The sequence below is a fragment of the Ostrea edulis genome, chromosome 4 (genome assembly GCF_947568905.1).
Source record: "Ostrea edulis chromosome 4, xbOstEdul1.1, whole genome shotgun sequence".
In the NCBI taxonomy this organism is placed as follows: Eukaryota; Metazoa; Mollusca; class Bivalvia; order Ostreida; family Ostreidae; genus Ostrea; species Ostrea edulis.
The window spans coordinates 44,953,659-44,965,994 of NC_079167.1; the positions used below are offsets into that span (position 1 = coordinate 44,953,659).

At 34.4% G+C, this 12,336-nt stretch overlaps 1 protein-coding gene across 1 annotated transcript; it reads right to left on the reverse strand.

The window, feature by feature from the left end:
• Nucleotides 1-2,443: 2,443 nt before the first annotated feature.
• LOC125671017 (forkhead box protein D1-like) lies at nt 2,444-4,612 on the reverse strand. Its single transcript, XM_048906500.2, has one exon. The coding sequence runs from the start codon at nt 4,481-4,483 to the stop codon at nt 3,182-3,184; it is 1,302 nt and encodes a 433-aa protein (XP_048762457.1). The 5' UTR covers nt 4,484-4,612; the 3' UTR covers nt 2,444-3,181.
• Nucleotides 4,613-12,336: the final 7,724 nt, after the last annotated feature.

Genomic DNA, 12,336 nt, shown 5'->3' on the forward strand with positions numbered 1-12,336 from the left:
TCAAATATTATGTTCTTCCGTGAAAGAGACACCTGTAACAGGTCAGCCAATTACCAGTAGGATACATCGTTATGGAGTCAGCTCTATCTATCAGTTGTTGTTGGAGTAGGTTTTTTTTTCAGATTCAAACCTACTTACGAGGTGGGCATGGAATTTATATAGACATATATCAAATCCTGTTTATGATTAGTGTGATTCTGGATGCTCTAGTAATTCGGCACCCTGTCGAAATTGCAAAGAATCCTTTCTCACATATTTAAGAGTCTATAATAGTATATGAGAAGAAATAGATTTCCATTTCTTAAATAGAAATATATATCACAATCACAGTAGCAAAAGCTTTGAAATGAGAAATCATGCACGTGAGAAATCGGATACATCTTTTAAATCTGAAGCATAGTGTCGCAGTAAAACCAAGAAATTGTGAACTGTATATTTCATTTTTCACATTGTATTTTTTGCGGTGGTTCAAATTTTTCAGTTATCTAAAACATACAAAATTACCATTCATCAATTTCTGTTTCCATTTGCTGGTTACCTAGCGGGATAGTGAACACCTGAGGGACCCACGGGGGTTCCTAATTTCAATGTTTCTCACTTTGTCTGTTCGTCCTGAAATAGTGATCTTATATTTGCAGGAGTGGATCTAGAGAATTTTCAGAGTTATTGCAATCTTAGATGATACTTTTGCAGCCAAAAATGTGGTTGCTGCCCCCCCCCCCCCCCCCCCCCCCGAGTAGCAAAAAAGACAACAACAAAAACTTTTGTTACATATGTACAACACATGCATTTGACATAAACCGTAACTTTGGACTAAGTACAAGTATTCGGTATAGGAAAAAAAGAATCATCAGTTGTTGTGTACTTGTGAGTGGTTTAAGACAAGGAATGGAGGAATTTCATCATTCATAACATGTGTTTTTTTTTTAAAAAAAACCTACGTAAATTCGATAAAGTAGAATTACAACACTAAGGGGTTATTTTCTTTTCTTCAGTTTTTCACAGCCACATTATACTTCATGGTATTTTTCTTGATTGAAATGAGTATCTAATGTTTGCCGACAGATGATAAATGTTAAAGTGGTAAATGTACATTCTTTTAGTGTTATCAGACCAAACGTCACATCGCGTTAAAACAAATTGCTGAATTAATGCCTTGTAAGTCGGAATGAAGTTTACGGTTTCATTAAGAGCTGAAAAATAAATGAACTTTTATATATTCAGAAGCTTCTGAAGATTTAAAATGAAAGCGCTAAAGCTTTACTAAACGTCTTCGCGTTTCTTTTTTTTTTCTTTTTTTTTTTTTTCTTTATCTTTTTACCTATTCTTTTACCGATCATTGCGAAAAGGAGAGAGAGAGAGAGAGAGAGAGAGAGAGAGAGAGAGAGAGAGAGAGTCTGCTTTGGTATAAAATACATAACGAAATATGTAATTATAATTCGGCATATGAATTTAACATCCTTGCTTCCTTATTCTTGAATTTAAACATTGAATCTGGTTATCATTCAACTTTTCTTCTTAGTCAGTCATTATTGTATTATTGATATTAATAAGCAATCCACAGGAATGAATTGACCTTTTCTCTTTGATAAAAGAGTTGCAGGTCTACTACGTATTGGAAGCGAAAACGATTTTCTGTAATTTGATAAATTTTAAGTTTCAACTTTCCAAAAAAAGGATATTATCATTATTTAGATATTTGATTTCCGTAATTTAATAAACTTAGATCTAAACTTTTTTATCATTACTCAATCATTATTATTTATTTTACAATCTATGGTCTAAGATAAAATAGCTCTTTTCCAAAATATCTAAATGATACACGTGTTTATTACCAAAAGCTTGCATCAAACAGTCATGCATGTTCATATAATTATATGACAAGAAAATGTCACATTAGTTTTAACTGGATGTTAATATATCGAGGTCATTTTATCAATAAATCCTTAATGAATTTACGCTTCTAACAGAGCCTTGTACAGACACTTTAATCTAAGTGATTCACACAAAGCCTCGCGGTTAAGTTGGAAATGCCTGAAATCAAATTGTTTTAATCTTACGATTTTAGGAAAATTCACAGTAGATAATCCAATGAAAGTTCGAGAAAAAAATCACAAATATAGGAAATGGAGATAAACAATCTCATTCATTTATTAAATCCAATATTCATTTATTTATTTTTTTCAAAATCTTGACAAAGTTTTCGAAAAATGTCTCCCAAGGGTATTTTTAAGCGAATAAAAATTCAAGCAATCAGCGAAATTGCAGTTGAAATGTGCTACTGCAACCAGCGAGATTAATTACAATGTATATATATTGTCTACGATGAACAGCAAATTCAGTATGTACAGTATTCGTGGTTTAATCCTGTGTACTTTCTACTTACTCATAGTTATTCGGAATACCAAGGTCTTCAAGATTACATATAGAGTCAACAAATATGTGCGCTTTTAAGATTTATTAAGGATTATCTTTAATCCGTTGTTGGACTAAATAAAAGACAGCAATACAAAGGTTTTGATCCGCATAAGAGGTTTGAACATCGGATCAGCCCAGCCTCATACTGTTAGATATTATCTACAGATTGGTTTTGTTTTAATTACAACAAAGGGTAATTGATAACTACCATTCCCGACCGTTTCGAGTAGGTGTGAAGTTGGGCACCTCTCGGGGGAAGAGCAATTTCTAGATGGTATCATTCAGAAAACAGCTGTCCACTTAGACACGGACAGGGATAATGAGACTGTCTTAGATTTTGGAGGTTGATATGTTTTGATGAAGACCTCATATTGATCTATGATTTCTATCAACCCTATTATGATACCTGTGAATTTTTTTTTAATATTTGTACTAACAAAGATAATAATTAATCATTATGTGCTCGAAATCCAAAGCGGATATATATTTAAATTTTATTTTTTAATGAAATATTTTTTCCTTTACAAATTATTTTAGTTAATTTCAGAATTTCATTTTACAATTCTCCACAATAAAACACAATAAAGAAGAAAAAATAAAGCTATGGAGTTTTATATTGGCAGCACTTTGTAAATTTGATATATACAGTAACGAAACATTCAATGGTAATTAGAATACTAATTCACATTTACACAACTTGTACATAAAATAGCAATAAATATTGAATTCCGAGACAAAATTGAAAGATATACATACTCAATAACTACCGGTGCCACACGCCTAGTCCACATGCCTGAAAATATTGTCTGTATTTTTCAATGTCTATTTGGTTCATATTTGGTAAAGCTGCTTGGAACTGCGCTAAAAGAGTTGCATTTCCCATACGGGATATGTCAAAAAATCCGGGTCTCATTCCTGCTGTGAGAGGAGACGAAACACCCACAGTTCCGACAATGGGGTTGGATGATGTCAGACGAAATGAAGATGAACTCGTCGGAGAAGATGCAGGACTAGATTTTTTATTGCTGTCGGAATTTCCGATAATACTCTCTATGGAGAAACCCTTTTTCGAACTGGTGCTGGGCGGAGATTCAGGACTCCTTGGGGGTGTGGGTCCAGCGGAAGATGTGCTGGATGAGAACGGTTTAAACGGACCAAGAAGGGAATTTTCCCGAAGCGAGTTTGCCATTGTGAACGGAATGGAAGGAACGGGTGGTCGTCCTGAAAAATCCGACTGGTTGAAGAACGGTAGTTGTGACGTCATTATGGGTGACACGTACGGGTATGGAACTCCAGACCGTGGATGATGTGCGTGCATCGGGGAAGGTAGAAAAGGGTGGTGGTGGTGGTGAAGGTACTGCTCTGCTGTGGACATGAAGGCCGTAGACTGTTGATGCATCTCCATGATGTTTCTCTTGTAACGCTTTCGTCGCCGGAGAAAACTCCCGTTATCAAACATGTCTTCACTGCGGGGGTCCAGGGTCCAGTAATTTCCTTTCCCTGGGTTTCCGGGCTCCCGAGGGATTTTCACGAAGCAGTCATTTAGAGATAAATTGTGTCTAATGCTGTTCTGCCAAGCTGGGAATTTTTCACGGTAATATGGGAAACGATTGATGATAAATTCACAAATTCCAGAAAGCGTCAGTCTTTTTTGGGACGATTGTAAAATCGCCATTGTGATAAGTGCAATATATGAATATGGTGGTTTCACAAGATTTGATTTGGACGATTTCTTCTCAGATTCCGAGGTATTTGAATTAAGTTTTTCAAAGTCAAATTTATCAGCCTCATCCAATGGTGAAATCGGTGAATCATTTTCTTGAAAGCCGCTGTCATCAATGTCAATTTCTTCATCATCACTTTCATCTTCCAATGCCTTTTCACACCAGTTGAAATTAACTCTTTCTCCATTATCGTCGGAACAGGGAGAAGTTTGTTCTTTGGTTAAATGTTTTATTTCAGGTAATCTAGACATTTCCTTTGGCATCCTATCTATATTTTCCCTTTCAACGTCCGCGTTTAGTTGTTCCGGCTTCGAACTGTGATTATCCATGTCAACTTTCATCTCAATTTGACAAGTTTGCCGAATACTGGCCGCACAGATCCATACAAAATAACTTCTTTTAAGTTTATTCAAACACACTAATTGCACGGCTATATAGCATTTGCTTTCATAAATATGTTTGTAAATACTTTATTTGACAAGACTTGTTAATATAATCAACTCGCGAGCGCAGATTTCAATCACGTGGTGATAGTAGGCGGGCTTATATACAGTCTATTGGCTACTGTTTGAGTAAACCCCACCTCCAAGATTAAATCGATACGATTTGTCACATACTGATAGGAATATGCTTAATCTGTTAAACATAATCGCATCATTTTGCTTATTATATTTATCTAAATAAAATAACGAAGTTTGAATCCATAAAATGTATCTGCCGTCGATTTGAATTATATATTTTTCTGAATCTGGTTTGGGGTTCGGGATATTTTTAAGTTTGGAACCCCTGTCAAAGTTAGTCAGAGGTTCATATTGCTCATAATAGAAATGTTTTCTTGTTGGATAAATTCCCGCCGCGCAAACAGCGGTAGTTTAACACCAGAGTAATGACAAGTTTAGGTATTAACCCCACTAAATGGAAGAAAAACATTTGGTTAGATCTCTCTCCGAAACTGAAAAACTTTGTTTTGAAAACTTTTGCTCCACGATAACAACTACTTGTACCGATTCTGTTTTATTTTTCACACTGCTCGTTTGAAGTTAAATTTACACATTTAAGGGTTGTCTTGGAAAACTATGGAAAACAACGGAAGATAGAGCTGATTAGCGCAATTTAGGGCAATTAAGATTAGATAGGTTTAAAGTATCATAATGTGATGGTCTTGGTGTGGCGACAACAGCGTTTGGTAGGTATTTTATTGCTGTTTCGCAGCAGACAAATATTTGCATTCAGAAACGGATGAGTTGATAAATGCAGCTTTGCGAGAAACAAAATACTTGAACATTCAACAAAAGGTGTCAAGAAGACATTTAACGAGTGGAAATGGGAGAAAGTACTTCAAGAGAACATTTCATTCAGGAATGATGTGGGATGATTTAGAATTTGGAATTTTTCTTATATTTCAATTTTAACACCTGCATCGAAAATTAATTGAAAAAAGGAATAATTATAAGTCAATATTTGAAAGGGAAATGTGTATTTTAGAATCGTATTCATTCGTCAACATGGTACCATCTATACAACAACTTGCAATGTTGACATACCCCAAGTAAATGTGTGTACAACACCCCTCATAAATTTGTCAAAAATTTATATTAAGCTGTTATCATCAGCCAACAATTGACCGGTATCAAAGACGAAGTAGGATCGGGTTCGAGTGTCGAGGCTTCGTGAGTTAGATCATAACCATGGGTGGTTCAAACATTTATCATGGATGGTAATACCTTTGACATCGTAAAGACACACAGGTTTATTCTCATCAATGATTAAGATTTACTCAATATGAACAAATATTGAAGTATAGCCTATCACAAGACCACGATAGTTTTATGGTTTTACTGGGTGTTATGCGTGTCAAAACCCGATTTTACAGAAGTGTTTGCCATCTATAAAATTTTTGACAGCAACTGTTATAAGATGGCTTACGGAATTACAGAGAAAATGCCATGTTTTTACAATGTTTTATTATAAATAAACAGTATTCTCGTTAATGTCGTTTAGAGTTGCTAACCTTGATTTGTTTGTGTTGATTACGGATTAGCAAAAATATTGAAATGCACTACCTTATTGTTTGGGGTGTCAAAATAGCTGAGGTTGTTTTGGGGAGAAAAATTAAATTGTATGTCCCAAACCTTTTAGTGACACTGATCTGATTTAATATACAGCAATAAGTGTTTCATGATTTTCATTTCATTTTGGTCTCCGCTTTTGGTTATAAAATTGTGTAACGCGCGGGTCATCCAGGGGATTAGCCGTAGACACAATAATGCTTGAAATCCTTGATTGCTTTTCATATACAATTTATAGTTGGACAGTAAATGTGTTATGAGTAAACAAAAATGTTTCAATAATTTTATCAGAATGTTATTGTACCTGGAATGACGCCCAGTTCCGTCGATAATGCTGTGCACAATAGACTTATCGAAGTTGCGAGATAGGTTTACAACCTCGACAAATTAGTCTTTCATCACCTGTTAATGGACAAAGCATTGTACTGCATGCCAAACTTGTATGTCATCTTGGTATACACGCAAACCTGCCATGTTTCAACATCCTCACCTTCCATTATTGGACCAAAATTGGAGATTTGGTTCCAAAAACTTCATTAAACACTTATCTCTTGTTTGTCCCCTTGACCAATGTCTGTGATTACAATTCTGGTTATGTATAATGTATTATGCACGGGTTCATATCGAGTTTACTCGATAATATTTTAAAGAGTGACAGTCCGCCATCGAAGCTAATCATTTGAAAAGAACAACAAGGGGAAAACCATATGAAATATTTAAACGAGTTCGATTGGCAAATGAATAGGGATGAGGGAGCTTAAGATTCCCGGAGCGCCTCGGGTGGGGACGTTTGGCGCATCACCTGCGAAGGGCCAGCTATTTGTGATGATACCGTAAACAAACTTCTTTGTTGTTACAAACAAAAGAGAATAAACCCGCAGTGGTGGCTCCACAATAGAATTACTCTAATTTGTCTGCTCTGTTGTGTCTGTGGAGAAAGTTTCCTAAACAATTATGGGTGTGTGTTGATTCTGTTCTTTATTTTCAGCATTTTTTTTTTAACTTAAGAATACATATGTACTTTTTTGGCAGATAACATAATCAATTCTTTTTTGTTGTATTTTTTGCATAGAAAAAATCATTCTTTTAGATTTCATATAATCTAAAATCAATTTCTTTACACCAATTCGCAACAAAATAGATTTGAATTTAAAAGTACCCAAAACCCAGACCTCTCCGAGGAAACAATTCTAAATAGATAACATGTGTTGTCTGTATAGGAACAATGAAGTGACACAAGACCTAAAAGTGCACAAAATCTTGAGATGAAACCGTTTGGATGTTACCATTTATAACAAACAAAAAACCTTAACAAAAAGCCATTTGTAAGAAGTATCTAGTATAACTTTTGAGTGTTGTGTTTTGTCTTTTTATTAGACAATTCTGTGAAAGCACAATTCTGAAATTAGTGCTCCGGAAAACGGAACTTTATTGACTCTTGCAGCATTACTGGGATTAGATTTTCCCTTTCATGCAAACACCTAATCTATAGCCGAATTATTGGTATTCATAAGTGCAATTAAAAGCTATTTAGATTAATATTTCCAATGTTTACGGACTAGCACATATTGTTTATTTAGGAGTTCACAGTATTTTATAAAATATAAAATCTGAATCATTCCGAGTTGGTTTTTACAAATTTTTGCCATCTTTTGAACAAAAAAGAGAAACAGACCGATTAAATGAGATAAAAGGCATTTCATCTGCTTCTCTCATCTTAAACAGCTCTCCCGCTGTTCACTATTGTATTTTTTAGTGGTGCTCAACATTTATTTGACTATTCTAAACATTATTTCTACTCTGAACAATCGCAATTTGGTACTCGAGTTTCTCCGCCTGCAAACTCCCCGGTAGACCGGTCTAAGCTTTCCTACCTGGTCGCAGGTGTGTGCGTGTCCGAAACAAAAAAATAACCATCCTCTTCAGATTAGCAAAATTTACATAACATTTCAATTGCACCACAAAGAAACCATTCAATATTGAATAAAGTGCTCTTCATTTTTTTTTTTTAAAAACGATACGGTATAGCTACATGTATTTTCTTCTTTCAGATCCCATTTTTATGCTAAGAAAAGCTTTACAGCTGCCAATTATAAAAGAAAATACCACTTTGATTTTTTTTACTTTGAATATTTCGATAAACAGTACATTTTCTTGCATATAGCTTAAGCTCAATATGTGTCATTGCTTTTCCTTTCTGATATTAGAGAGTTGATTCCTTCCTAGGGGCTAGGAAAACACAGACCTGTCATCACTGATCTCCTGCACAAATATTCAATTTACAAATTGTTGAATAAATAATTCAAAAAAAACACTTAGATTTCTTAACGTCAAAACAGTTTAGTTTTTCAAAACGCCTATGTCTTGGTATATATGGGAAATTGCTGACCAAACACAAACATTTGTATAAGGACAGTGTACTGTATTTAATGGTTAAAACCTCTAACACAACTTCTCCTCCTAAAGTCAAAACACGGGACATAATGGAGATTACTTGATAGATCACTCATCCAATAACAAAATGATATTTGTTTTAAACAAATTGTAGATCTCTTTGTAAACAAAGGCATTCTATGTTTAGAGGATTGTATCCACGGATTTCAAAAAGCCAAGTGTCTTTTGAAAGCTTATTCTTATTGTTAGACAAACTATAATTCAGTATATGTGCATGTATCTATAGATGAATGAGAATAGAAAGTCCTTTAATTAGTTATGTCATATCATAATATATCATGCATTAACTTTTTTCTTCAAATAAGTATATAATTATACACGTATCAAAATATTTCAAATTTTTGACAATTCAATATTGATCACGAACGCGAGTGTTAAAGGTGTTCGCTGCTGTTTGCGCAGGTCTAGTACCGTGTTTATCAGAATTACATTCTAACATCATAGTGAACTCCATTTTCTAAAAAAAAAATGTATAAGCAATATTTTGGAGGGGCTATATTTTTCTGCGGATAGTATTCTGGAATGAGAGAGAGAGAGAGAGAGAGAGAGAGAGAGAGAGAGAGAGAGAGAGAGAGAGAGAGGTTTCATAGTGCTTGCTATCTGCGATTTCTTTTTACTTTACACACAAAATAAGGAATTCTAGGGATTCTGTGTTAAATTTTGAAAGGTTTGGTAACACTCAGTCTAGCACGTGTAACATTCTCGCCGCTCTCTACTTTTATTATATAATACATGTATAAACATGAGCTCCCACGCCGCTCTCTATTTCTATAATGCATGTACATGTATCAACAGGTACTCCCACGCCGTTCTGTATCTCTATAATATATGTATCAACATGTACTCCCACGCCGCTCTCTATCTCTATAATACATGCATCAACATGTACCCCCACGCCGCTCTCTATCTCTATAATACATGTATCAACATGTACTCTCACGCCGCTCTCTATCTCTATAATACATGTATCAACATGTACTCTCACGCCGCTCTCTATCTCTATAATACATGTATCAACATGTACTCTCACGCCGCTCTCTGTCTCTATAATACATGTATCAACATGTACTCTCACGCCGCTCTCTATCTCTATAATACATGTATCAACAGAAGCTCCCACGCCGCTCTCCATCTCTATAATACATGCATCAACATGTACTCTCACGCCGCTCTCTATCTTTATAATACATGTATCAACAGGAGCTCCCACGCCGCTTTCTATCTCTATAATACATGTATCAACATGTACTCCCACGCACTTTCTATCTCTATAATACATGTATCAACAGGAGCTCCCACGCCGCTCTCTATCTTTATAATACATGTATCAACATGTACTCCCACGCCTTTCTCTATTTCTATAATACATGCATCAACATGTACTCTCACGCCGCTCTCTGTTTCTATAATACATGTATCAACATGTACTCTCACGCCGCTCTCTGTCTCTATCATATATGTATCAACATGTACTCCCACGCCGCTCTCTATCTCTATAATACATGCATCAACAGGAGGTCCCACGCAGCTCTCTATCTCTATAATACGTGGATCAACAGGAGCTCCCATAATCTTATATTTGGTTTTCAATTTTAGGTTGAAACAAAGTTAATTATACGAACTTCAAGACAAGCTTATGACTTTTGAAAAAATGTTGATGATAAAACAAAAATTAGATACATGCATCATCAAATTTTAAGGACAGAAAGGTGACAACTAATGGATGTAGATATACGGGGAAAATCGCCATTGGCTTAATTAAATAAAACTATTCTAATTCTTTTTATAGTTACATTTGCATGTATTATGGAGATTCAATTATGCTAATTATAACAAAGGACGGTATATCTGAAAAACCTATTAAAATGTTGAATTCTAAGTTTTAAACGTAATATGTAATGTCATCTGACTCGTTGATAAGCACATAATCTCCTACTCTTCTCTCAAATTTCGTAATTTCATCTTATATATGTAGATATACTTACATTATACTTTGCAATATTTTTATGACTTAGATACTCAGGAGTAAAAATCTATATCTATTCCGACGTTCAAAATATATCGTCTTAAAAATCACTTTACAAATTTTATGTCTATTCATTAATCGGTTTGAACTATATTTGTGAGACAAATGAAAACTCTACTAAAACATCTTCAGTGTATATCCGATTGACATTTCCAATTCAAACCTAAATACTGGGTAAATTATCCCAAAGAATGTCAATAATTTAGAATTTTTTTCTCTCATGAAATAATGATACTAAAACTAAATATGGAACATGGAAGGACCTTTTATCGTTTGTATAAATATTAAACAAACAGATGTCTTTTCTGTATCTGTTTAGTTCAATCTAAGGTGTCCTTGCTCTTTTGTTACCACTCGGATATTCAAATAGAAGTACACATTAAATAGACGGTAGTTACTTTCTACAGTCATTATCTACATCTAAAAACAATGATTTAGATTAACAGAAACGGACTGAAATTTACCTCCAACGCTTACAATAATCAATATTTGTGGAAACAATGCTCAGGGAAAAATTGAAAGTTTGCTTTCCATCAGGCTTGTGAAAACAGTATAATGGTGGCTTTTGAAAACAGACGAAATGGTGATATATTATCCTTATGGTAGGCATCAATATTATGACTATGTATTTACAGAGAATGTCAAATGGGTATTAATACGGAAATAATATGTTTGTCAAAAACAGAATGTTGGTTCTAGCCTTTGTATTATGATGATGTTGATTTAGTTGAAAATGCAGGGAGAAATATTCCCACCCTCCCACTGTAGAAAAGCGCATTAGTGTCACTTAAAAAATTTGCTAAAACTGAAAAAAAAATTATTTTATGGAAATCCGACACTTATCCTGCGACCCTTACATATCCAACTCAAATTTTAAACAAAAATAACAAAAAGATTAAAAAATATTGACATTCGTGCAAATATCAATGGTGTGTTTATTTCTTAACAGGACCTTTAAGTGGTGATTGAAAATGAAGAAGTGTCATTTTTTTTTTATCAGCTTTTCATTATTTTCATGCCTTTGGGGAATAGTTCTTGATCATAACTGTTCGAACAATGCCACTGGTTTAATGGTACACTGTTAAGGATTCGATTTTTCAATGCTAATTGCTAGTTTTTATTAGTTTTTCAAGTAGACACAGATGATTTACCGCCAAATATAAATTACATGTATCCTGAAAAAGACCCCCCCCCCCCCAAAAAAAACCCCACACTATGAAACCCTCTAACAAATTGCTAGTTTCTAGTGCACAGAGAGAGAATCCCTTGTACATAGTGAAACTTAACAGGTTAACACACAGGGTATATACTAATGTATAGGTGTTGATCAATTCACCTTGGCCTAGATTTTAAAAAAAATGAAAGCTGAATATTATTTTTTAACGAACACTGATCTTATTCGCAATTTGTTGACAGATCACCAATCTCTCACCAGAGGGCATATTACGCAAGCTTCACTTGCTACTCTGTCAACGCTTTCATACGAGATTCTTGTACAATTTAAACAAATTCCGGTTGGATAAAAACTGTAGCAGTCTCAATTAGATCACGTGAATTTCTCTTATCATTTTCCTATACGTTTGAACTATATCGTGAATAAATACGCAACGAATGTTCTATACTACATGTGTGTTGACGTGAATAA